The sequence below is a fragment of the Lepus europaeus genome, chromosome 10 (assembly GCF_033115175.1).
Source record: "Lepus europaeus isolate LE1 chromosome 10, mLepTim1.pri, whole genome shotgun sequence".
Taxonomy (NCBI): domain Eukaryota; kingdom Metazoa; phylum Chordata; class Mammalia; order Lagomorpha; family Leporidae; genus Lepus; species Lepus europaeus.
This window is the reverse complement of record NC_084836.1, coordinates 120,370,472-120,397,852: the sequence shown is the minus strand read 5'-3', so window position 1 is coordinate 120,397,852 and position 27,381 is coordinate 120,370,472. Positions and strand designations below refer to the sequence as shown.

Genomic DNA, 27,381 nt, shown 5'->3' with positions numbered 1-27,381 from the left:
CCTAGGAGCCTGGCATCATGTGGGTGCCAGGGACACCCAGCCTACGGTGGGCACTGCACCTGTTTTCTTTCTGGATGTGTGTGTGTGTGTCGGGGGCAAGGGGGCAGCCATTGCTTTTGTTTTTCTTTAATGGCTTTGGAAAGAGTCCAAATGAGCTTCAGCTAATGAAAACCCCAAGACCCTGCTCTGGGTTAGCTGCTCAGACAGCGCTGAAATGCCACCAGTCCCAACGAAAAGTGAGGGCGTGTCCGTGCCGCAGACTGCTTCCAACGGCCCGAGCAGCTTCCTGCTGGAGCCGGCAGCCAGTGCCTGTGTGTGCAGCTGCTCCGCGCTACAGCGGCTGGGCCGTGTGTGGCGGCCCCAGGGACTTAGACAACCTAAAGTAGTCAGGATCTTTTCAAGGGATCAAAGCCTTTCCATTTGGAAGCAGCGTGGGGGCTGCTGAGGAGGGGGCCTGGGTAGACAGCAGGCGGTTTCTGGGGTCTCCACAGCACATACGTCAGGGGCAGCGGCCTCTCCCTGGACACAGACCTCACTGAGCCCCTGCCAGCGCTGTGGCCGGGAAGCATGTGCCATTGAGTGGGGGGCAAAGTGTCTGCTGGGAGGAAGCTCTCTCTATGACCAACGATGGTGCAAATCTGTCTAGACATGGCGTGAAGCCAGGGCTGGGGGAAAGCAGGACACTAGTTTTCTCCTGACTTTTAATTCCCTTCCTTATTAAAAAAAAAAAAAATGAAATCTTAATTCTGCTTTTACTGGGTGTTTCTTTTCCTGTTTCCTAAAAAAGCTGATATTTCTAGAAATTATAGCTGTCATCTGTGTTCAATGTTAACATGCAATCAAATCCATAGTTGATTTGCTCATCAAAGACTGCTGCAGCCAGGCCTGGTCCCGGGAGCCGGGGACACAGCAGTGACGGAAACCAAGGCCCCAGCTTGTCGCCCTCGTTCACGTTCTCCCTACCCAGTTCCCCGTCCCAAGGGCCACCGTGTGGTCTGTGATCCGTGTGTGAGCACGACACGCAGAAACCCGCAGAAAATTCCTTGCTGAGGTTTCCTTTTTTTTTTAAAGGCAGAGTGGACAGTGAGAGAGAGACAGAGAGAAAGGTCTTCCTTTTGCTGTTGGTTCACCCTCCAATGGCTGCTGCGGCCGGCGCACCGCGCTGATCCGGAGCCAGGAGCCAGGTGCTTCTCCTGGTCTCCCATGGGGTGCAGGGCCCAAGCACTTGGGCCATCCTCCACTGCCTTCCCGGGCCATAGCAGAGAGCTGGCCTGGAAGAGGGGCAACCGGGACAGAATCCGGTGCCCCGACCGGGACTAGAACCCGGTGCGCCAGCGCCGCAGGCGGAGGATTAGCCTAGTGAGCCGCGGTGCCGGCCTGCTGAGGTTTCCTTTAGGCGGATCTTACTGCTGCTTACAGAAAGTTCATAGAAATCCCACATCTTTCGTTCACGACCGCTGTGTTCACAGCTGTGGTGCTGTGTCACCATGTGGGTCACCCCGAACACGGAGCGTCACCCGTGACGCTGTCATGGCGCAGGCCCCCCACCCACATCCCTGCTTGCCTATGTGTGTATTTCCGTGGCATTTCAGGACTAAAACGTCCGGGTTGAAGGGGTGTTTACCCTGTACACGCGATGAGTAACGTCTACCTTTGATCCCGCGGGAACCCGCCCCCATTTAACGCTAGCCACCCTGGGTTCTCTCACGGCGTGAAAACACCACCGTGGCTATCCATGGGTGCCCACGCACAGCCCCACTAAGCACTCGGGTTTGCACACAGTACGTCAGGTCTCACAGAACGGGAAATCACAAGTGTCAGCGACAAGGGGAGAGGGGGCACAGGCTCCCCAGTCCCGCTCGCCGGCGGTCTGGCTTCCCATCGGGCACCGTGGAGCTGCTGGACGCCCAGGACTCGGGCAGTGAGCCCCTGTTTCCACAGCCCTGGCCCATCTCCACGTGGAAATACACTTACCTGTCTCGGGAAGCTTAGAGTCTTTTCACAGATGATTCTGGCGCTTGTAGGCGGGTCAGGGAATTCATAGACTTGGTCAGTGAGTGGCAGTGGCCCCTCCACCCAGCCCTTCATCTGCTCGTACACGGGTCCTTCGGGCAGAGGGTGGAGCAGGCTGGGCACCTGGTAGGTCTCGGAGCTCTCGAGGGCTTCGTCCGTGCCTCTGGGGAGTGGGGGGCAGAGCCTGTCCGCTGGGGCCTCGGGGAGGATTTGCAGGCGGTTGGCGGGGGCCAGGCCCTGCCTCCCATGGAGCAGGCACCGCCACCAGCCCTCGCTTTCCGGCATGTCTTGCTCCAGGATGGTCAGGATGTCCCCTCTGGAGAAAGCCAGCTCGTCCGAGCAGTCAGGGTGGTTGTCGTAAAGGGCCCTGGCCAACAGCCTCTGGCGGTGCTGGGGACAGAAGAGAGAATTTGCTGTCATTATGATCGCCCGTGACCATGGTGCCGGTGCCACCCACGTGGAAGCCTCAGCGTAACTTCTAAGTGCTACTCCCTTTCATTCTCTGCCCCAGAGACTCTGGGCCCTGCTCTTTGCCTGATCTGTTCCTTCCCATTCCCAGGGACTCTGGTGAAATGTCGCATCCTCAGACAAGCCTGACCTGCACCCCACCCTGATGTATTTCGTGACCCTGTTTTAATTTGTGGAAACTAGGAGCCTTGCAGCTGTAGAGCTGAGTGCAAGGTAGCACACACTGTTGGATTGAAACCCTGGGTGTAGCACAAGGTAGGGTTGAAATTCCTAGCCTGTGTGTTCACGAGCAAATTAGCTACCCTCTCTGGGCCTTGGCTTCCTCATTTGTAAGACAGGAGTAGTATAATACCTACCTCATGGGGTTACCGTGCAAATTATATAAACACAACATTTAACATCTCTCTCTCCCCTCTCTTCTATGCGTGCTTGACATCTGGCAAGTGCTTGCTGATGCTACCGCAATCATTTCTTTTTTTTTTTTTTTTATCTGAACAGTGCTTTATTGATACAAAGGTTAGTTTAAATGGATACAAAATTGCCGTGTAAAGTATGTGTTTTCAAAATACATTTCTGTAAGTAGAAATTATCTTAGTAGAAGCAATCATCTAGTAGCAAAAGTGTGTTTAGATCTGGGTAGCACAAGGGACACGGACACTGGTCAGAGCAGCCCTCCCACCTGCCGCAATCATTTCATTTATTTCTTTGGGAGGAAAAGAGAGACCCCAGATATGCTGTGCCACTCCCCAGATGCCCGCAGCAACCTCAGGCCGGGGGCTGAAGCTGGGAACGCACCCAAGTATCCCACGTGGGTGGCAGGGACGCAGCTTTCTGAGCCATCCCCACTTCCTCCCAGAATCTGTTAACAGGGAGATGAAGCCGGGAGTTGGAGCTGGGAGCAAACGCAGGCACGCCAACGTGGATCACAGCCATCTTGCCAGTGTCTCAGCTGTCGGCAGACTGCCCGCCCCCGTGATAAGTGTGACGCTGCAATTTGTAAGTGGTTCTTTTTCTCCTGGATCGGGAGTCCCATGGCTGCTGAGCCCACATCCTTCTTCTCTGCCGCTCTGTCCCCAACACCTGGCCGAGGCCCGGGTGTGTAGGAGATGTTGGTTAATGAGTACATCTGGAAATGCCCAGGGGGCTAGTGACTTGTCTGTAGTCACACACTCAGGATCTCATCTCAGTTTCCCTAATCCTCCAACCCACACGCTTCTCAGGAAGTGGAAACGGCGGTTGGCGGGTAAGCCCCCTCCTTGTTTGCGCTTTCCGCTGTAATTAGGCCAGTTTCTATAGCTTTTAAAGTAATCACCTTTCTCCCTTCAGTCCATGTTCATTACAGAAAACCCAGGAAGTACAGAGACACAAGGTGGAGAAGATGATGGTTACCCATAGCCCCCCACTCAGGGAACCTGCTCATCCCACTTCTTTAAACCAGTGATACTTTTTACGCCCACTAGTCCTCAGGCACAGTTTACCAATAAAACAAAAACAACCACAACCCTCCCATTCCATTTGTTGCAAATTGTTGTGTTTCTTGCATCCCGATCTTTGTTACAAAAATGGAGCTGGATGGCCAATCTTGGCAAATCCCATCTGAAAGATCTGGGAGGGCTGGGTGGACTTGGAGCCAGGCTGCTGCTCTGTGTGCATCTGAGAGGCAGGGGCAGCACCAGCTCCGTCACACAGGCAGAGACACTGGAAGTCCCCCGTTAAAGCCACTGCAGCGGAGACCTAGGACAGCATCACCATCTTTGTAGATAAAGCCTTTTTTTTTCTTGCTACAGAAACAATAAATACTCCTTAAAGGAAGAGAACAAGGCCTTCTGCCACGTGCTCCATCAAGTGCATGTGGGCAGTTGGTCACACACCTCTACAGATTTATTTTCTCTAGGTAAATTAGGTCTGGCTGCAAACTGGCCTCTATTCTGCACCTCATTTCCTACCATTCTGGTGCCCCGTGTGAGGAGGCTCCGATCTGCACCTCTTCTCCTAACAGCGCCCAGTCTCACGCACAGATTATTCCACAAAGGAAAGGAAGAACGCAGTTTTCACCTGACATCCTAACAGGCCACTGGGACCTGGTGTCCAGTCAGGGAGTCCTTGAAAAACACCCGAGAGCGGCTCTGGCCTGAACTTCAAGGTTACTCCAAGCCTTTCTTCCAGTCCCGTGTGTCAGGCCGACCCCCACAAAAGCAAGCTGAGTTGGACCAGACCAACATTCCCAGAGCTGAGAAGCAAGAAGAGAGGAGTCTCCGGCTTACAGCTCCGTGAGTGTGAGGAGTCAAGGGATCCCTGTGGAATTTGGGGTGTAAAATACTTGCTTCTTTCCCCAAAACTTTATCTTTAGAAAGGACAAACAGGCTGCCCTCCTTCCTTTAGAATCTCCAAATTTACCATCAGAATCGCAAGAATAGCAAGGGAGTTCCTCCAGAACCCACAGCTTATTGTGAAAACAAGTTATCTACCCCACCCTTAGCAGGCCAGACAGGATGGAGAATTGTGAATGGGTTTTTTGATGGTTTTTGTCCACGCCTGGTAACCGAATGCCAATCTGATAAGATTTTTTTTTTCCTTTGAAATGAAACTTAAAGCTGACTGCCACCAGTCCCCTTGGGTTTTTCCTCTCTTGGAAGCCCTCCGCCACACCGCTTCGGCTGGAGGTCCTTGATTCCAATAAATACTTTTAAATCTAAAAAAAAAAAAAAAAAAAAGGACCAAACCCATTACCAACATGGGGGCAGGGGTGTCCCACAGGACCTGCGTGGATTCCTGCTCACAGTGTTCGCCCTGCACGGCACCAGGAGTCGGCTTCAAGACCTTCAGCACCTGTTCCCTCAGCTCTGCCTCCCGTTCAAGAAAAGAGAGATGACATCTCACTACCGGAGACCTCCTTGACCTGACAGACTACCGGTCACCTGGGGAGACCTCCTTGACCTGACAGACTACCGTCACCTGGGGAGACCTCCTTGACCTGACAGACTACCGTCACCTGGGGAGACCTCCTTGACCTGACAGACTACCGTCACCTGGGGAGACCTCCTTGACCTGACAGACTACCGTCACCTGGGGAGACCTCAGCTCAGCAGTTGCTTCAACAAGGACACCAAGAAGAATTCCCTAAGATTCTTTTCATAGCCATCATGACTCAATTAGCAAAAAACTCACTGCTGTTACTATGTTGTCTTATGTTGCTTTTCCCCATCCCTATTCAAGAACACCACCTGATTGAAACAATTATTTTTCTATCAAAAAAAAAAAAAAAGGAAGAGAACAAAATAACAATAATAGGAAAAAATAAAAATGTCTGCAGCCACGTGCCAGCACCACAGGTCGGCACGGTTAATGCTTTGTTAGTGTGTCTTTCCTTGGATGTGTTTGTTCATCTACACACCCACATCTGTATTCTACTTTGAAGTTTTTTTTGTTTTTTTTTTTTTGCTGTTAAAGAGGCAACTTATTTCTACTGAGCAGGAAAAGATAATCTAAAAAGTTGAAGTTCATTACCGTGTAGGACTTTAACCCAGCTGGGATCTAGCCCTGCAATCCTGTCCTAATGTTCCTCTAATTAAACTAAATACCCAGCTCCCTGGTCATCTCTGGCCTTGTTTTAACAGCTTACTGGTTCCCTCATTCATTCATCAGCTGATTAAAATCTTTGACACGGAGGCCAGCTCTGTAGCATGGTGGTAAAACCGCCGCCTATGATGCCAGCATCCCATGTGGGTGCTGGTTCAAGTCCCAGCAGCTCTACTTCCCATCCACCACCCTGTTAATGTGCCTGGGAAAGCAGCGGAGGGTGGTTCAAGTCCTTGGACCCCTGCACCCATGTAGGAGACCTTCATGGAGTTCCACATTCCTGGCTTTGGCCTGGCAAAGCCCCAGCCATTGCAGCCATTTGGGGAGGGAACCAGTGGGTGGAAGATCTCTGTCTCTCCCTCTCTCTGCCTTCAAATAAAGAAATCCTTTGACATGAGGTCATTTTACATTTGCACATTTTACATTTTTGTAAATTGTGCTTGAACCAACTACCCAGAGCTGGAGAGGGAAAATGGAAACACAGTCTCCAACAATCATCCTGATTCCCACAGGTAAAGCAGTCCTAAGAGAGCAAGCCCGTTGCCATTGATCCTGAAATGAGCCCAGCGTTAGACGGAGCAGGTGTTCCAGGCTGGCAGCCGCTGAGCTGGTGCAGTTGTGGGCTGTGAGAGGCAGGGATGTTCCCCAGGGAACAGTGGGCGTCCATGAGCATCCCATGGGGACCCCACCGCTGCCCATGACCGACAGCCACAGCCTTACTCTGGACACGACTCTCAGCTCCTCAGTTACAGCCTGGGGTCTGCAGGAGGACAGAGTATGTCTCAGGAGGTCAACTCCAGCACAGGGACACCCCCCACGGGCCGGGCCGCCTGTAACCTGAGCCCTGCTGCATGGCGTTTCATTATAATCGACAGGAAATGTCTCTGGACACCACGCACAACCAATGTTGTCCCAGAATTTTAATAGTAAAGACCATCACAGTGTATGTAACAGAAGGAGGAAGTGGCACAAGGGGCAGGTCTTGGGGAGTTCCTAACCTTGAAAGGAGGGACTTTGAACAGTGAGTGGGGGCCTACTTTGTGTTGAGCACACTGAAGTTGTTTATCGCTAATTCTCAGAAGCCTCAGAGGGGGGCTCTCTGACCCTCAGTCCACAGGGGAGGAAACAGAGGGTCAGAGACAGTAAATGGCTTGGCTACAGGCCCGCAGTGCGGCACGGTTTGCTAAGTGCTGCTTGCAGTGCTAGCTGGCATCTATGCTGGAGGAGCCGACCCTGCTCCCTGCTAGTGCACCTGGGAAGGCAGCGCAAGATGGCCCAAGGATCTGGGCCCCTGCCACCCACTGGGAGACCAGGATGGAGTTGCTGGCTCCTGGCTTTGGTCTGGCCCAACTCTGGTCATTGCAGAAATTTGGAGGAGTGAACTAGTGGATGGAAGATCTTTCTCTCTGTGACTGTGCCTTTCAAATAAATAACAAATATTTTTTAAAAGATTTATTTATTTATTTAAAAGGCAGAGTCACACACACACACAGAGATATCTTTCTTCTGCCATGACACTCTTCTGTCAGGTCTTTGTATGACTGGTCCCTCATCTCTCAGGTCTCACCTTAAGAATCCCCTCTGGCAGGGGCTGGCACTGTGGCACAGCAGTTAACGCCCTGGCCTGAAGCACTGGCATGCCATGTGGGCACTGGTTCGAGACCTGGCTGCTCCACTTCCAATCCAGCTCTTTGCTGCGGCCTGGGAAAGCAGTGGAAGATGGCCCAAGTCCTTGGGCCCCTGCACCTGTGTGGGAGACCCGGAAGAAGTTCCTGGCTTCGGATCAGCACAGCTCCAGCCATTGTGGCCGACTGGGGAGTGAACCATCAGATGGAAAACCTCTCTCTCTCTCTCCCTGCCTCTCCTCTCTGTGTAACTCTGACTTTCAAATAAATAAAATAAATCTTAAAAAAAAAAAAAATCCCCTCTGGCAGAGGTCACCCCTGAGCCACACAGCAGAGCGAGCTCCTCTTCTGTGTCCACACTGGACTTGGAGACAATGACCCCCTGGGCATGTGGCTGGGAGAAGCCAGCTGGGCTGGGCCGACTGTGTGGGGGAGAGCGGGATCTCGCAGCGGCAGCAGTAAGCGTCCACCGTGCACTGGTGTGCTCCTGGCCCGGGCTTCGCGCTTTCCGGATAACAGACGGGAGCAGCTGCACAGGGACACAAGGCAGCTGTCACAGAGCCCCTCACCAGGTGCTGCCTTCATCTGGAAACACGTGTGTGGGTATTTAAGCAGCAGAGGTGGGTGTGGGGTTGTATTTTATTCCCCATGGGCACACCGGCAGGCAGATTCCAGGGGAAAAAACGTTCTCAAGCAATTTCCAGAAAGGACATTTCCTCCACGTGCCCCACGACAGCTGGGAGAGCAGCAAGGAAAATGACTCAGCGCTGGGAAGGAGGAAGGGGGAGAGGTTTAGGGAAACAAAGGCCAAGGAACAGCAATGCCCAGCTCTCGTGGCAATGGGAACCTGGCGGGAGCCCTCCCACGGCGCCAGGCGCAATGCACCAAGCTACACCCATCATCTGAGCTGGAGGGATCTTAGCTACAGTGAAGCCAGGCGACCACTCCCTCACTCGGTCCCCGACATTGTGTCTGCTCTCTGCCAAGTGCCCTGCAGGTGACGTGGCGGCGAGCACAAGTCTCATGCCGGGTACCTTCCAGTGTGGGAGACAAAGCCTCACAGCGGTGAACACAGGGCCTCTTTTTTTTTGTCTCAAGGGTGTGGGGAGAAAACACAGGATGTTAGGAGAAATTATGAGCGCAACTGGGAAGTCGTGGTGGGGCAGGGCTTCGGGAAAGCTTGTCTGGGAAGGTGGCTGTGGAAGCTTCCATCTGGGGCTGAGCAGGAGTGAGTCAGAGCTGGAGCCGGGAGGCGCAAGCAGGCTGAGGACATGGGTGAGGTCCAGGGGCAAGGTAGGGAGGCTGAGTGTGCAGGAGGTGGAGGAACCGGAAACCGATCCGGCTGCCTGGAGAGGAAGACAAAGGCTGCGGGTCTTGCCTGCTGTGTGAGTCTGGTTGCTGGGTGGAAAGCAGAGTGCAAGGAGTGCGCGCGTGCAGCCACAGGGGCTCACCCAAGCCGGTGGCCTGTACAGTGGGATGTTGAGTGGTGGGAGAGGGGGCCCGGGAGGCCTGCACGCGGCACTGAGGTGGCCCTCGGGAAAGCAGCTGGGGCATCACTGCCAGCCAGCAAGGAGGCACAGGCTGGCTAGCGGCCCAGGGAAGTGAGAAGCATCCTTCCTGACTCCCGCGGCGGCATGACGAGCTGTCACCAGCTGTCACGGGGCTAAGCCCGACCAGCCAAGATGAGCCCCGTGCTTCTCCACCCTCGTCTCCATTCTGAGGATGGGAGTCCCTGGGGTCCTGCGTGACTGTACCACACTCTCGCCAGGAGCCCCCTCCCCTCGCTGCTTTCTCTTGTGGTTTAGTTCTCACCGCTGGTGAAAGAGCAAAGCTGCAGAGACGCCGGGGGTCAGAGCTGGACAGCATCTGCACCACTGGCCTCATCTCAGAGCTTTGTGGCTCGCGAGAGTCAGAGAGGTTGTGAGACCTGCCCCAGGAGGCACAGCAGCTGGCAGGGGGCCTGACTGTGAATCCTGCTGCTGTCGAACCTCCATGCAGCCTCCCCAAGCCCATCTGTTTCCCACCCTACTCTGCCAACTCTGACATCTAAGTGCACATACTTCCTGCAGGAGCCGGCTTAAGGTCATCCGCGGGAGGGAGCAGCAAACTCGAATGATTCTCAGGGGCTGGGCAGGCGAGGTCGGCCAGCTGTAAGGCATTTGGGTATGGTGGAGACTGTGGCGAGCTCAGGCAGATTGAACGACATCTCAGCTCAGACCAGGGGAGGCCCTTTGCTGCCGAGAGCAGCCCCAGCTGGGGCCTCAGAGGCCTCACCCTGGCTTCCTTGGCAGACCCAGAGGGGCTGAGCATCCTCTGATGGGCAGTCTTGGATCCAAAGCCCGCAAAGTGGTCCAAGACTGTTTTGGAGCTGCCCATGGGCTGAGGTTCTGTCCCCTAAGCTGCTTGCTTCTCTCTTTCCTGAAAACAGGGCCCAGAGCACCATCATGGCCTGAGCCCACTTCCTCCTTATCGTTCACACTCGCTCCCCAAACTCTTGAAACTAAAACCTAAAAGTTAGCAGTTGAGGGGTAGGAGAGCAGAGAGCGTGAGGAATCCGTCGATTCCTTCCAAGTCACCCAGAACTGGTTTCCCTGGGAGGTTACAGAGTGAGGTCACCTGTCCTCAGCAGGAGGTAGGAAATAAGTAAGTGCCCCCAACCAGTGCCAGACAGGGTAATGGTGAGCCCCGGGTGACAAGAGGCCCAGGCTCTGGCTCTGTGCAACCATGGGACCCTGAGGTCAAGCAGCTGGGCGTGAGCCCTCCCTCTGGGACATGTCCACGGTTGGCGTTTCATCTTCTTAAAGAACCCGTGACTTACTTTCAAGAATTCTTAGTGAGTTCTAAGGGAGGGTGGCAGAACTGTTCACACTTCCCTTCTGAGAGCCATGACAGAAGAGTTACACATAAGGCACATGATATTTTTGAAAGCATACACTGTAAATATTGCAAATTCTTGGATGTATGGGAAATGTGACTCCTTGAAGTTCACAGGGGCCTTTGCTATGAGATCAGTGACATGTTCTGTTGTTCATATTCTTGAAAAAGATTTACTTATTTGTTTGAAAGTCAGAGTACCTGAGAGACAGACAGAACTTCCACCTGCTGATTCATTCCCCCAGTGGCTGTAACAGCCAGAGCTAGGCCAGGGTGAAGTCAGCAGCCAAGAAGTCCATCTGGGTCCCCCAGGTGGGTGACAGGGACTGAAGTCCTTGGGCCATCACCTGCTGCCGTCCTAGGAGCACCAGCAGGGAGCTTGACCAGAAGCGAGGAGTGAGCCCAAACTCCTGCCCTGTGGGGTGCAGACTGCTCAGCCCCCTGCACCACACCGCCTGCCCCTGCCGCCCACACGCCAGTGGCTGAGGCCGGCCCAGAATGCAGGCAGCAGTGCCGGGAGAGAGCGCTTCGATGTCTCTAAAGACAAAAGGCTCCCCTTGGGTGACTTGGGAGGATTTCCTAGTATGTAAATACAGAGATGGGCCAGGAAAGACCAGAGCCGAGAGAATGGCATGAGCTGCTGGCTTGTAAATGTTCATAGGAAAGCACTTTATGTGGAAACAGAGAAAAGTTTCCAAGCACATAAGAAAAATCCCCTTGCCACCTCCATTTCTCCCACCCACATTCTGCAAAAAGGGAAGACAGAGGAGGAAGGAGCGGGACCAGGCTGAGGAAGAAGAAAAGTATCTATATGACACTTCTCTGGGAGGCGACAGCACTCCGGGAGGCAAATCCCAGGCAGGGGAGTCAGGGAATCACAGCAAACACCAGCGGAAAAGGTCTCCACGTTGCTAACCCCACATAACCACCCAGACTTCCTACACATGTATGGATGTATTGATGCGCATGGCCTGTCCCCATGTGCTGAGGGTACTGATCCAAAGAGGGAAAGCCTCTCAGTCTTACAGGTGCGCCCCAGCCCCAGTGAGACATCTGAAAAAGCCAGGGCACAGAGAGGTTGTGTAAGTAGCCTAAGGTAGCTCAGTGAGCAGGGGCGGTTTTGACTATGGAGTCGGCCCTTTTAGCCTTCAAACTGTGCTCAGCACAGACTCCGCCACGAGAGGGCTCAGCTTGGCCGACACGGGATGAGTGAGGACAACCTGTGTCCGGAGACAGGAGTGGGGAGCTGGGAATGCGATGCCTTGTGTAATGGAATATGATTCAGCATGAGACAGAACGAGGTAGCATGTACACAAGAGCACTTCCAAGGGTTCATGGGAAAAGTGGAATTAAAACTTTATGTCAAGTGCAAAACTTTTAAATCATGCAGTTTTTTTTTTTTTTAATAACACACATTTTCCATGAACTTTTAGAAGAAGCCCTGTGCACAGTGGAATGGAGCCATCTCCAAAGTCCAGCACCAATTTTTTTTTTTTTACAAATAGAGCAAGGTGAGACCTGTGCACATGGCCTGTCCCCATTTGTGCCAGGGAGAATGTGTCAGACCCTGGGCCTGCCCCTGGGCAGGGGCGCAAGGCCTGGGGAGCTAGAGATTTGGCGTGAGAAGAAAACATTTGCTGTCCATCCATTCGTACATCTTGAATTTTTGAGATCCTATGTAGACGTTTTGCTTTTCCAATATCAAGATCTACTTTTAAAGGATTCTGTTCTGTTGGAAGAAAATGACTCCTGCCTTGTGAATGTCCACAGCTGCCTCCCACTGTCACTCGTTCTAATCCTCGGTTTGCCAGACAACGGCCTACACCGGGAACCTGGTTCACGTCACTCACAGCACAGAGGGTGCTGGACCAAGCAGCGGCTCTGGGTTTGTGAGCGTGCCCTGTGCCCAGCGCCCTGAGGGTGAGTGACAGCACCAAATGGCCATTTGTTAAATCAAACACGATCCAGCCGCAGGTGCGTTAAGCATCCCAGAAATTAGGACTGGAAGGAATGTAAAGGTTTGGCCCAGCCCACGCAAGTCAGGGTGGCGTGAGAGAACGTCCACGTGACTGGGGTGGCCCATCGCCCTTGCACCACCCCGGCCTGGCAGTGCCATCGCTTGGTCAGCTGCAGTGACGCAGGTCCTGTGCACAGGGGTCTGGGGCAGGCTGGAGGCCCTTCCACCATGGGACGTGTTCCCCACTGCCGAGGTCAGGGAGGGAGCAGCAGCGCATGGCCCAGCTCGGGGAAGCTTTAGAGCAGCCGCTGCCCCCCCCCCCCCCCCATCCTGCGGCTGCACTGCCCCCTCTGCAGCTGACAGACCAGGAGCAGGCACCTCTGCCCTGCTCCCCCCTCCTGTCCCCCCCCCCCCCCCCGCCTCTCTCCAGCTGACCCCTGCCCTCCGCGGGTCCCTCCTTCCCTCTTTTTTAACCCTCTCCCTGTTCCAGAGCTGTCCAAGACAGACGCTGTGGGCTTTTATTTTCCCTCACGTGTTTTGGTGCCTTTGCATATCACCATTGATCTTTTAAAGTAAAATTCCGTAAGTCATGGGGAACTGAGAGTCACTTAAAATAGCAAAAGGGTGCATTTCGTAGCCAGAGCTCGACCCGAGGACTTGCGGTGATGCCATCCATTTGTTTGATTTGTCATGCCTAATGTAGTGAGGGAATTCATTGATGGTGTTTTAAAACTCAAGACAGCTTTGCTCAATACTCAGCATCTCATTATCAAAAATATTTTGAATTTTCTTTTAATGAGGTGATGCCTAAGAAATTTGTTGCTTGTAACTTCAAAGAGTTGTTTCTCTTGGATATTTTTTTTAATCTTAGCGAGGCAGCTGAATTAGACGTGCCGACAGAAAACGGCTGTCTTTTTCGTGGTGCATACCGATCTGCCAGGTAGGCTAGGAAAATAGCTGAGTGCCTGTTTCAGCAGAAAACGAGTTGAGAATTCTTGATTGGAAGACTCCAGAATGAGCCGAAACGGATTAGCAGCCATTTAACTGAGAGCGTGACACTGAAACTCCCTTTTCCAAGAGAAAAAAATAAAGAAGATTTAAAAGGGGCGGGTGCTTGGTGCGATGGCTAAGTCGCTGCCTGGGACATCCGCAGGCGCTGTCGGGGTGTCTGCCGTGAGACCTGGCCCCTGGCTTCCTGCTAACGTGCGCCCTGGGGGGCAGCAGTGTGCCTCAAGTACCTGGGGTCCCTCCAGCCCCACAGGGGACCTGCATGGGGTTCCGGGCTCCTGGTTTCAGCCTGGCCTACCCCTGGCTGTTGCAGGCATTTGGGGAGTGAATCAACTGATGGAACATCTCCCTCTCTCTCTCTTTCTGCCTTTCAAATAAAAGAAAAACAGGATAAAGAAAAAAACCACCTCTCATCTCAACTACTTTTAATGCTTAAGGTGAAATAAAGCAACTGAGTAGCATATAACTTTTTAACCCAAATATAAATTTTCCCTTTTTTGGTTCAAAATGTGGCACCAGACACAGCTTTCTGTCCTTCTCAAAGGTGCGACCCTCACTGGAAAACCTCACGACCCTTAACGTATAGAGGAGAATCAGCCCAAGGCATGAGTTCAGGAAACGGATCGGGAGACAGATACTCACGTTCACCCTCGTCTTGATCCTGCAAGGAAGTAACTTGGAAAGGCGCTCATTCCCCATCCCAGCGAAGCAGCAGGAATCCCGCGCAGCAGGAGGGAGAGCAGCCGGCTCCGTGCAGCCTGGCCTCTAACCCGCGTGTGCCTGCCCTGCGCTCTGCCTGCAGCTGTCCGTCCGTGTCAGCTGACCCGGGCTGAAACCACCAGTCCCCAGAGGCTCCCTCCCCCATCCACCTGCGCGCACACAGCCCTCCTGGCTGGTTTATTGTCGGCACTGGGGACAAAGAAGTGAAGACACCTGGCGCACTTGGAATGAACACGGAGAGGGGACAGAAACGGCTCAAAAGGATGATGCCTCGTTTCCGCAGCTCCACTGCTCCTGGCCCTGGAGGACGGCGTACTCTGTGCACAAGGCCAGGCCCTGGAGGACGGCGTACTCTGTGCACAAGGCCAGGCTGGCGCTGGCTTCCCTGGGATGCTGAACTCTGACCCACCCACTTGGTGTCCTTCCCGAGGGTTCAGCCGAAAAAGCCACAGGCTGCAGGGACTTCCGTAACCACAGGAGGCACTGCCACCAAAGGGACTTTGAGAAAGAGGTTGTGGCCTGGAAAGAAAATTCCAAAGCCACCAGTGGAAGTGAAACCTTTAATTCCCTGATATCTGAAGATTGTGGCTTTCAAGTAGGTTTGGATCGTGCCCAGATCATCCTGCTTGGGTGTGCTTCCTGTGTTCACAGGGCCCTGGCTTAATGCAGTGTTAGTGTCTCACTCACTGGGCCTCTGGACCTCCTGAATGTCTGTGTGGGGTCGGGGGAGGGGGAGCCATGGAGCTCCCTTGGTCTAAGCTCAGGACAGAAGGGATGCAACCACCCAGGTCTTCCTCTGGGTAATTCATGCTCTACGGTGTGGCCCGGGATGGGTCCAGGCCACAGTAAACTGGATTGTGTAGAGATCCTACCGTACTTAGTCCAGCCTTCACCTTCCACCACGGCCTCCGCGTCCACTCCCCACTAGCCGAGCACCCCTACCCGCCCCGCACTAGCTGAGCCCTGAGGTATTTGGTTGGGGAAATGGAGTGCTGGGTAGAGGTGGGGGTTGAGGAGTGCACCCTGGTAATGAGAAAGTCACCGAGGGAGGAGGGTGGGCTAAACGCCCCGGCTCCAGGTTCCTCATGTGCAGGTGTAGTAGCTTCCAGGGGCCATCTCCAGGTTCCCACTCAGCTGCAAGCCGACTTCTTTTATCACGCTTTCCTCTTAGTTCATGCAAACCATCACGGGGATTGCAAGAAAACCCACACGGAAGTGCTTTTCCTTTCTAATTGCTTTTCTCTGCTTTTTGCTTTCCTGGAAGGGCGTGCAGGGAGAAGGAGTTACTTGATCGGTTATCAAATTGTGCCCACTCCAGTTAGGACAGCGCTTGGTCTCAGACTGCGTGTCTCCCGTGTGCTGTGGCTGGCAGCTGCGTTCTTCCTGCCACAACCAGGGGTTGCCTTATGTTTGTTTGTTTGTTTTTAATTTTTTGACAGGCAGAGTTAGACAGTGAGAGAAAGAGAGACAGAGAGAAAGGTCTTCCTTTTTCTGTTGGTTCACCCCCCAGGTGGCTGCTACGACTGGCGCATTGCACCGATCCAAAGCAGGGGCCCAAGGACTTGGACCATCTTCTACTGCTTTCCCGGGCCACAGCAGAGAGCTGGACTGGAAGAGGAGCAACCGGGACTAGAACCCGGGGTGCCGGCACCACAGGTGGAGGATTAGCCTAGTGAGCTGCGGCGCCGGCTGCCTGTAGGTTTTTTAAAGTAAAATGCTAGGTTGAGCCAGTTTTCAAAACTCAACTCTTGCTAGCAAGATTCCCTGTGAAATCACAGATTTGATGGGCCGGCGCTGTGGTGTAGTGGGTAAAGCCACCGCCTGTAGTGCCAGTATCCCATATGGGCACTGGTTCAAGTCCTGGCTACTCCACTCCTGATCCAGCTCTCTGCTATGGCCTGGAAAAGCAGTAGAAGATGGCCCAAGTTCTTGGGCCCCTGCACTCACGAGGGAGACCCGGAAGCAGCTCCTGGCTCCTGGCTTCGAATCTGCGCAGCTCCAGCCATTTTGTCAATTGGGGAGTGAACCAGCAGATGGAAGACCACTCTCTCTCTCTCTCTCTCTCTCTCCCCCCTTTCTCTGTGTAACTCTGACTTTAAAGTAAAATAAATAAATCTTTTAAAAAGAAATCACAGATTTGATCAGCTGGCACTAGTTTTTTTCTAATGCAAATTAAGATACATAGCTCCCTGCCTTGTCCTGTTTCCATCTGATGGTCAGGGAGAATTCGAAGCTGGTTCTGGCTCTTCTATTTATTTTTTTTAAAGATTTATTATTTGAAAGCAGAGCAGCAGAGGGGTGGGGGGAGGGAGACACCTCCCATCTGCTGTTTCACACCCCACATGCCCACAACAGGCAGGGCTGGGCCAGGCCAAAGCCAGGAGCCAGGAATTCCATCCTGGTCCCCCGCAGGGATGTCAGGGACTCAAGTAGCTGGGTCATCTTGCACAGCCTTAAGCTGGACCGGAGGCGGAGAGGCTGGGGCCTGGGTGTGGGATGCTGGCGTTGGAAGCAGCAGCATAACCCACTGGGCCCGACAGCAGCCCTGCCTCAGCGCTCGAGAAATTAGTTAAGGTTCGTGCTGGTTCCCGGAGTTCCCCACTCTCCGGGGTCGTCTTGAGAGGCGTTTCGGGTGGCAAGGAGCCATCCTGGAGTCTCTGCTTTCCTTCTTCCATTCTGTTGCTGTGAAATGATTCCTGTTCGCGAGCCTTAGGATTTGGTAACGGGCTCCAAGTCAACTCGTCCTGTTTAATTAGGACCCAAAGCCAGGTGGGAGAGAGTGCCTAATGCTACTGGCCTGTTTATTTGGTGCAAAAGGGAGTGCGTAGAAATGCTCACCCTAGTAACTGACTCCCCTACCTTCTTCCCCTTTCAACCTCGGGGTGAGCGTAAATCCTGAGCCCAAAGCCGACATCCCACAAAGCGCTTTTTACTTTTGCTCACCCACTGGGAGCCATATCTCCGGGAGAGAGGACTGCTTTCAAACCTCACTTTCCTCTCCCCCAAAGACAGACTGCCTGGGCCGTGGCCAAAAGCCAAAGCTGCTCTTGCTTGATTCTCGGGCAGGACAGGACTTGGCAGGACAAGAGCCACGCTCACATCCACGAATGGCAAACTGGCGTTTACCGTTCGTTCCTCTGGGGAGGAAATGCCTGTGGGTCACTCGCCAGGGCCTCGCACGCTGCAGCCGGAGGGCTCTAAGCCTGGGGTAGCGCCGGGCCAGCGGCAGGGACACTGGCCCAGGCACAGACAGACCCACAGTATTCCTTAGCTTCTCACAGGCAAAGGTACGTGGCTCCTCTCCCTGGGACCCATGCCTTATGAATAACATTTGGAAATGGTTCCTACAAAACATAGTTCCCTTTTCTGCGACTCACGTTGGAGTCTCCTAATCGCACCCTCACTGGCATCTCTGTAAGCGGCCTCCCACCTTCCTCCTTTTTGAGTGATTTCCCCTCTGATTTGTCATTTCCTCCCTTAGTCATCACAGCTCCAGGATGCCCCGTTGTCTCTCGGCCGCTTCCCTATTCCACTGTCATGTAGCCCTCTCGTCTCGAGTCTTCTCCTAACACAGATGTTTCAAGCTTTTCTCTCTTTCTTTTTTTTTTGGGGGGGAGGGGGGGAGCTGGTACTCCTCCTCTTTTTTAAAGATTTATTTGAAAGAGTTATCCAGAAAGGGAGGGGAAGACGGGGGAGGGAGAGAGAAAGAGAGAGCGAGAGAGAGTGAGCTTCCTTCTGTTGGTTCACTCCCTCTATAGCTGGCCAAAATGGATGGGGCTGGGCCAGGGCAAAGCCAGGAGCCTCATCCGGGTTTCCCACATGGGTGCCGGAGCCCAACACTCGGACTATCTTCTCCCACTTTGCCAGGTGTGTAAGCAGGGAGCTGGATCAGAAGTCGAGTGGCCCGGACTTGAACCTGTGCCCATGTGGGACGCTGGCTTTGCAGGCAGGGGCTTAATCCACCATGGCACAATGCTGGCTCCCTTTCTCTTTTTTCATTTAAATGTGTTCTACAGGGAATAAAATGTTCAGTGGATAAAAGTAATTAGGCAGGGGGAAAAACAGTGGTTGTGTAATAGATTTTTGAATTAACTGTCACACAGTGTACTAGGTACTGGGAAAAGGGACCAGACATCCTTGTCCTGTGTGGCAATTAGAATGGCGCCTGGCACTGCATGTCTGGAACGAATGGACTGTACATCGTCTCCCCATCACACAGGGCATGTGGAGTTCACGTCTTTGTTTACGCCTTTCTGATCACGCTCCTGACAGCAGCAAACACCGGAAGTTGTTCTTTTCCAAAAGACAGAGAAGTGAGCCTTCTGCAGGTCTGTGGAAAGGAGCTGGCAGCATCCACGGCGGAAGAGGAAGCCACCGACTCTCAACTCCTAGTCCTCTCCTGGCTTCTGCCCTTTACTGCCTGCAGGTCACCTGCTGCACCTCGAGGGATCTTGCGAAAGCACCATCAGACCAAGTCCTTTCCTGCTTTACATGGACCAGAGGCTTCCTTTGCCAAGGCAGAATGTACTTCCAGGCTCTCACCCGGCCTGCAAGACCTTCTCTCTGCCCTCTCCCCTTTCATTCCTCTGTTCCAACCACACTGGCCTTTTCACAGAATCTCTGCTGTGCTGAACTCATTCTCACCACAGGGCCTTTGCATCTGCTGTGCCTCCTGCCCAGAACCCCCTTCCTATCATTAGGTCTACAGAGGGGCCCTTTACATCTGACACCTGCATCAGACTACCCCGATTTCTTTTCTTTTTTTTTTTCTTTTTGACAGGCAGAATGGACAGTGAGAGAGACAGAGAGAAAGGTCTTCCTTTTGCCGTTGGTTCACCCTCCAATGGCTGCCACGGCTGGCGCGCTGTAGCTGGTGCACCGCACTGATCCGATGGCAGGAGCCAGGTGCTTCTCCTGGTCTCCCATGGGGTGCAGGGCCCAAGCACTTGGGCCATCCTCAACTGCCTTCCCGGGCCATAGCAGAGAGCTGGCCTGGAAGAGGAGCAACCGAGACAGAATCCGGTGCCCTGACCAGGACTAGAACCCAGTGTGCTGGCGCCGCAGGCAGAGGATTAGCCTATTGAGCCACGGCGCCGGCCTCCCAATTTATTTTCTTTAAGGCAGTTGCCACTGGCTGAAATCTCTGTGTCTGCTCATTTTCTGCCATTCTGACCCCAATGTCAGCTTGAGCTCTTGAGCCCTTGAGTCCCTAGAACCCCAGGAAGACATGCTGGGTGCAACTGCGTCTGGGCTGCTTAGCCTTGGGAGACCGAGAAGGGAGGAAGTTGCTGGACAAGGTCAGAGAGGCCATGGATGCTTGTGACCTTGACTTCAATCCTAAGGACTCAAACTTAAAGCAACGTCTGATGATGGAGGAGGAGAGGCCAATGGGAAGAGCCTGGGGCTGAGTGGCAGGTCAGGCTGGGGCCAAGCAGGGGTTGAGGGCTGAGTCTCAGGGCCACCTCTGTTCTCAGACCGACAACCAGGAAGGGCCCCCTTCCTCTCACAGGACAGGGTGGCAAGGGCCCCACTGCACTCCCCCGTCCCCCTCCTCCCGCACACAGGATGTTGAGAATGTGGATGCTTTTTCTCTCACATTCTCCGTCCCTACAGTTATTGAGCACCTCCGAGTGTGGTCTCAGAGAGGCAGCCCCCTGCCCTGCCTGGCAGGAGCTTCCCTTCCAGAGAGGAAACAGATGGCGAACCTAGAACAAGCAGAGACAGGAGCATTTCCCGTTCTGAGGAGTGAGGCTGGGACGATGGTGACAATGGTGGGGGTGCAGGTGGGGGAGTAATTTAGATGGGGTTGTCCAGAGGCTTCGGGGTGGGAGGGCCCAGGGGCTCCAGCTGAGAGAGGCTGAGCACAGCAGGGAAGAAGGGGTAGCTGAGGTGGGGGGACCAGCAGGGCCCCACAGACCCTCATGTGGGATGTCTGCTGCCCCTCTTTGAGCTTCTAAAGGTTCAAAGAGGGCCAGAAACCCCTCCCACTCACAAATGCAGCCTCTCCAAGCCTTCTTGCCCAGAAGGAGTGAGATGAGCCAAGTTCTAGCAGCCGCAGACACGTGGACGCCACGCTTGTTGCAGGACACTGAGAACATAGAGGATGTTTCTCCCACATTCTAAGTCTCTACCTTGACCTTCCCTGGGTGAGCTAGAACCATTCCCTTCAGGGTTCAGATGGAAGAGAGCCAAAGGATGTCTTTGCTCTTTACTTGAGGCTGAATATAAAATGTTAAGAACATTCTGCTATTCTAAAAACACAAACCTTGCTTCCTTCACTCTGCAGAAACATGATAAAGACCCTTGTTTGAAAACTCCCCTCGTGGGGTGGACATTTGGCCCAGCAGTTAAGACAGCGCCTGGGGAGCCCACCTCCCATATCAGAATGCCTGGTTTGAATCCTGGCTGCTCCACTTCTGATCTAGCTCCCTGCTCGGTGCACACCAGAAGCAGCAGGTGATGGTTTACGTACTAAGGTCCCTGCCACCCGTGTGGGAGATCTGGATGGAGTTTTGGGCTCCTGGCTTTGTCCTGGCCCAGCACTGACTGCTGCAGGTGCTGGGGAGTGAACCTATGAATGGAAGATTTATCTGTCTTTCAAGTAAAATGAAGATACATATTTCTTTAAAAAAACAGACTTGCGTCAGAAAATCAATGCATGTGTTTTCTTTATAAAGGAGAGAAAGTGTGGCTTGTAGAGCGAAGGCTGTGGAAAGCAGGCTTCAAACAGAATGAAGTTCCAGAAATTCTCAGAAAATGATAGAGAAAAAAAAATAAGCTACTGCCTACTGACTGCAGCCACGCTCCTTCCAGTTCTGAACATTCACCCAGTGAGGAAATAAAACGATGAGCGGAACCGGCTATGCACAAAGATGCGCATTTCAGCACCGTCTCTAGTGATGTGGGTTCAACACTCACTCAGTCTGCCATGAACAGGAGGGCTGCACCAGCGAGGACTTACATATTCACACAACAAACTCACTTATGCTCCTTGTCTCTTAGACGAATTTCCCAGCGTTTCCTGGACTGGAACGTGGGGTCAGCCAGCTGATGGATGGACACTGCCTTTCCCACCTTTTCCCTGCAGGAGGACCCCTGGCTTTGGAATGGCGCTGTTGGAGGCCAGTGTTTCCTGCAGCTAATATCACACTGAAACCTCTTTTTCCTTGTTTTGTGACACGTTCAGGGAAAATCGGAGTAAAACAGTCCGGTTGTTATATGCTGCCTGCTACACACAGAGTCGAAAGCTCCGCTGACCAGGAACTGAGGGCCCCGGGGCCTCCAGGAAAAGCATTGACAGCTCCAATGCAACGAGGCAAACTTCAGGGTCTGGCAGGCGACCTGCGGTAGCCCTGAGTCAAAGTGAGGGCTGCTTTAAAGGCAGCTGCACAGAGGCCGAGGTTGGGGACTGCATACACAGGACCACCCCTTGAATCGTTGTGTTACCACCGGAAAGCAACAATGTAGGCGTGAAAATTAGTAGGCGGAGCAGTTGTATTTGTATTGTCAGTTGTAAAAGGCAAGAAGCTCAACAGTTGTTTGCTTGCTGCTCATATTTGTACAAAACCTTAAAACATGACATTTCTGATGCGTGTGCATCCACAGGGGCACCCAAGAAACTGCTCCCTGAGGGCGCCTCCGGACACCCAGGTTCTTGCTCAGGTGAGGGTCACCTGTGTGAGCTGAGACGACCTGGGTCTCAAACTAGGGTCCATGGACCAAATCTGGATGGCTGACTCATGAGCCGAGATGGATTTTATAGTTTTAAGGAGTTTTTAAAACAAAGAAGGCAAAGCAACAGATGTTGTATGTGGCCTGCAAAGCATAAGATACCCTCTGGCTCTTTATGGCAGTTTGTAGATTCCTTGGTTTGAAGGTCAGAAGGCACGGAGTTGGCCAAGCGCTGGGCTCTGGTTCAGGCCACCTGGGATTGATCCTGGCATTGCCACTTCTGAGCTGTGTGGCCTTGAGTCGGTCTATAGGCCAAGTTTCTTCTCTTCAGAGGGAGGGAGTAAGAGTAATAAAGCTTCATAAAGAGGTGTTGTGAGATGCAATGTGCGAAGGCAAGTTGAGCGCTCAGCACAGGCCTGGCGCACAAGCAGTCTGTGTTAGCTACTGTCACCTGTATAACACCAGGAGCCGGACCTCACAGGGTGTTGGGAGTATCAGCAATATGTTACGCGCATAGATTCATGTTATTTACAAAGTGTAGAGTGCTATAGAGATAATTTAGGCAGCGTAAGTGGAACAAGTAAAAAGAAGCCTAAATCGTAAGAAATCTAAGCTAGTCAGCAAAAAATGCCAGTGTTACAGAAGAAAAAAAGGCAGTGGATTATTCTAGATTGAGGACAAGTGAGACCTGGCAAACAGCAGAGTGTGATCCTAGAACTGATCCTGGACCGAAACACACACACACACACACAGAAAAACAGCCAAAAAATTGGAAATTGTGACTGTAGAATGGACAACAGAAGGGTGCCATCAAAGCAGCGTGACATGTTGGGGGTAAGATCATACAGTGGGGTCCGGGGGGGACAGCAGTGCTCTTAGGGGACACACAAGGAAGCACCTGGAGGTGTCATTATGTCTGCCATTGATGTCCAGGTGGCTGCACACGACAGCGGAGTGTGTGTTAGATACAGACACATGTACCCCAAGATGACAAACACCAGGAATTGGGGCACTTGAGGCACAGGATATGCAGGGGGTCACTGAATTATCTCCCCACCCCACCCCCACCCATTTTTCCAACAATTTGAAAAATTTTCCAAATAAATATATGGGAAGAAAATCCCAGAACTGCTAAGATATTTACTAAGAGGCACACAGCTGTAGACTCCACTACTATTTAATAATAATTAACGCATAATTCCTATACACAGTCTCCCCCTTGCATAACTGTTTCATGTCTTTCTTCCCCCAAACTACTTAAAATTTTAAAAGGATGTAGCAAGACAATAATCTCCTCAATCTTGAGTTTCTCTTTCTCTCTGTGCAAGTAAGTGTTCTTTCCCCCTCGAGTTCCACAGTCATTTTCGCTGCCTAAATAGAGAACCGTCTTGGATTGGTGATGCAGACTTGGAAGGACAAGCAGAACACAGGCGATAATGGGGCGGCAGCAGGGGGTGCCCACCAGCTGGGCCGGAGGTCTGTGCTCTGCTCTGGGGAAGTTAGGACAGGAACCAGTCCGGCCCTTGTGAGCGGCACGGAGCGTCTCCAGGGTCCGGAGAGAGAGGCGGTCAGGGTGGGCGGAGGCACAGACTCACTGCTCGCTTAAGCAGTTTGTCAGGGTGCAGAATGGACACTACGCTGCGGGCTGTGTGGTCACCTCCCGAGCTGATTTCTACAGGAGTCACTTCCAGTCATCTCAGAAGCAAAGGGCAATGAACTTACGGCACAGGCACTGCCTCCTCTTTTTTTTTTTTTTTTTTTTTTTTTTGGACAGGCAGAGTTAGATAGTGAGAGAGAGAGAGACAGAGAGAAAGGTCTTCCTTCCGTTGGTTGACCCCCCAAATGGCTGCTACGGCCGGCGTGCTGCGCCAATCTGAAGCCAGGAGCCAGGTGCTTCCTCCTGGTCTCCCATGCAAGTGCAGGGCCCAAGGATCTGGGCCATCTTCCACTGCTTTCCCAGGCCACAGCAGAGAGCTGGGCTGGAAAAGGAGCAACCGGGACAGAATCCGGCGCCCCGACCGGGACTAGAACCCCGGGTGCCAGCGCTGCAGGCGGAGGATTAGCCTAGTGAGCCGCGGCGCTGGCCACTGCCTCCTCTTAAGTGACCATTAGACTTTCCCACCTCAAACTTCCATGTGTCCAGTGCTCACCCTGTGCCTTCACTAAAGCTCAACACTAAGCCGGTGTCACCCTTAGCCATCGTGCCTTGCTCAGCCCTCCCCCGGCCAGCAGCCCCCATGGCGCGCTCACCTTGGGTGCTCCATCCATGATGCTGGTTCCTCGCATGTCGGCGAAGTGACACAGCTCCTCCGAGCTCCCCGGCTGCTATCTCCAGCTTCACACGCCGGTCGTGCAATGTCACTGCACGCCTCTGGCTGCTTCTCAGAAAGTGAATTCCATGGAGCTTTCCGACAGCGCACGGGAAATCGTCAGAGTCTCCCTGCAGGCCGACTTTCTGGAAAGCATGATAAGAGCAGAATGAAAGGGGTGAGGAAGGGGGTGGGCAGAAACACAGGCACCCTCCCTCCCGAGTGCCTGACGTCTCGCTTTGTCTTGAAGTAGAGGTTGTCACTCATTTGCTCTTTGAAACCACAAAAGAAGAAAAAAAACTCCACTCTTCTGCTTTGGAGGGAGAGGTTCCTGCTTTGAGAAGCTTAGTGATACACAGAGCATTCACGTCCCTTGCACTCTGTTGAGCTGCCCCCACGGAGCCACTCCTGATTCCTGGATGAGATGCCACTGGGCCACACTGGGAGGGTGCTCAGAACTTCTTCCTCCCTACGTCTTGCCAGCATAAAAGGGGCGAGAGGATGCCTCAAAGGGCATAGACCCCACGTTCCAGTTTTCTCAGTTGCACACCTCCCTGCACTGGGCACCTTGCCCGCCTCCAGCACTTAATGATTAGCGTTTTCTGAGTGCTGACTGCACGGAGGGCTACTCCGGCGCCCGCTTGTGGCTTGTGGCTCTCAAGTCTAGCAAACCCATTGTCTGCCCCTGAAATGGCCAAACTGACCAGTCATCATGGCTTGCTGGGTCTTTGCTCCCAGACCCAGCGTCTAGAGAGGACCTATGGTGTAGCACATTCTTCTTCCTTAAAAAAGAAAAAAAAAGTCTGCATTTTTATTTCATTTAAACACATTGGTATTTATTCTGACTCAAGCCCCATCCACAACCAATGCCATCTCTCATCATTCTGCTCTTTTTAAAAAAGTTCACTAATTTTTACTTGGAAGTCAGAGAAACAGAAAGACAGAGATCTTCCATTTGCTAGTTCACTTGCCAAACACTGGCAACAGTGAGGGCTGGGCCAGGTCAAGCCAGGAGTCCACAATTCAATTTGGGTCTCCCATGGGTGGCAGGGACCCAAGTATGTGAACCATCACCTGCTGCCTCCCAAAGTGTGCACAAGCAGGAAGCTGGATTGGAAGCGGAGGAGTTGAAACTCAAACCCACACACTTGGCTGCGGGATGTGGGTGTCTTAACCACCATGACAAACATTCTCCGCTTGCCATTAATGGCATTTACTGTCTCATCTTCTGGGTGTACAATGTGTAGGCAACACAAGGGTGAGCCTCAGGGTGCATCTGCCGATCAGAACAGTGGGCTGACTTGCTGCAGATGGCAGCTGACCGCAGGGAGAGAGCAGCCACTCCATGGGTGAACACACACTGACTCCCTGCTCTGTCCTAACCCAGCTCTAGCTGTTGCAGCCGTCTGGGGGCCGAGTCAGCCAACAGAAGATTCTCTGTCTCTCTCTGTGGCACTCTGCCTTTCAGAACTTAAAAATAAGGTGGAGGGGGCTGCTATCTAGAGTACACGCAGCCAACAGCATTTTGAGACCACCAGCCCACCATTTCCATATTAAATTTGAGTCTGGACATGTTTTTCTGCACTCCTGCTCCCTGCCAGCTCTTGCCACTTCTTCTATGTGAGCGGGCATGGGGTAGTTGCAACCACACTTTGAAAGCCAAAACTGTGGTTCATTTGGCAAGGGTGGCACCTAAAAGAAACCCAGATTCTATGATTCCAGTTTGATAAACCTATAGGAAAAATTTTTAAAAATAGGGCAGAGTTCAACCCAAATATTCCTTTCCTATACTTCATTAGTTTTTCAAACAAGAATAACATCTCCAAGACTTGGGAGCCACAACAAAACTTAGAAATCCAGCTACATACTTAGAAATTGGAGAATTTTAAACTGTGAAAATGCAAAAACAAAAACTCATTCCTTATTGGGAACCCAAAGGAAGATAGCAGGGCCCCACAGTGGCTGTCTTACTTACGCTTTTTGTTTTTTATTTTTAAAGATTTATTTATTTGAAAGTCAGAGTTACACAGAGACAGAGAGGAGAGGCAGAGAGAGGTTTTCCATCTGCTGGCTTACTCCCCAGTGGGCTGCGCTGATCCAAAGCCAGGAGCCAGAAGCTACTTCTGGGTCTCCCACACAGGTGCAGGGGCCCAAGGACTTGGGCCATCTTCTACTGCTTTCTCAGGCCACAGCAGAGAGCCGGATTGGAAGTGGAGCAGCTGGGACTTGAACTGGTGCCCACATGGGATGCCAGCACTGCAGGCGCCAGCCCCCTTACTTATGTTTTTTAAATACCAGATCAAAGCTCCATGGAACACACATTTCACACATTAACTGTTTCTTGTTTTAAAGGACCTGGAAACTATTGGGAAAACAAAAACAAAACATAAAACAAACAGCTCTTAACGTGAAGCTGAGTAGGGACTGTCTCTGTATGGGTCAGTATTTCCCCAGGACTCTGTGGTCTTCGAATGAACTTCACCGGCACTCAGCCACTTACCCAACAGGATGTACCCGGTGCCATTGGCTGCTGCTGACTGCGTAACAATACCAGTGGTCACAGGAGTCTCGTTTTGCTCCCTCAGCACCCTTTCCCTCCCCTGTGGGAAAAATCCCCTTGGCAGCCGTGGAGGTGTTTAATCCAGGTGGAGCATACGTTCTAGGCTGGCCTCCCTGCCCATGTCTTCCCCAAAGTGATGGTTCCCACATCCTGCAGAAGCCAGGAATCCCAACCAGGGTCAGCTGTCTATAGGACACTGGGTGCAAGGTTCTCCTACCTTCTGTGATGTAGAGGTGGAGACAGTGAGCCAGGGACAGGCCAGTTTTGCTGGGTGGGTGGTGGCTCTGTCTGCCAGAGAATGACGCCCCCCCCCCCCACCACCCCCAAGGACAGGAGACAGGGCAGAAATCTGAGACCTTGAGCACTAAGATTTAGCACTGGGGCCCGTGGCGTAGTGAGTTAACCCGCCACCTGCAGTGCCGGCATCCCTTATGGGCACCGGTTCGAGTCCTGGTTGCTCCATTTCCAATCCAGCTCTCTGCTATGGCATGGGAAAGCAGTAGAAGATGGCCCAAGTCCTTGGGCCCCTATATCCATGTGGGAGACCTGAAAGAACCTCCCGGCTCCTGGCTTCGGATCAGTTCAGCTCTGGCCATT

The 27,381-nt window shown here is 52.8% G+C and overlaps 1 protein-coding gene across 1 annotated transcript in view; it reads right to left on the bottom strand.

Moving 5' to 3' along the window:
- Nucleotides 1-24,209, bottom strand: part of CASS4 (Cas scaffold protein family member 4) — a 38,791-nt gene extending 14,582 nt beyond the window's left edge. Inside the window, exons 1-2 of the mRNA XM_062202401.1 lie at nucleotides 24,166-24,209; nucleotides 1,975-2,403 (exon numbers count right to left, since the gene is read on the bottom strand). Coding sequence (XP_062058385.1) covers nucleotides 1,975-2,403; nucleotides 24,166-24,201 — 465 coding nt within the window. The 5' untranslated portion in view covers nucleotides 24,202-24,209. The remainder of the gene's footprint in view (nucleotides 1-1,974; nucleotides 2,404-24,165) is intronic.
- Between the last annotated feature and the right edge of the window lie 3,172 nt (nucleotides 24,210-27,381).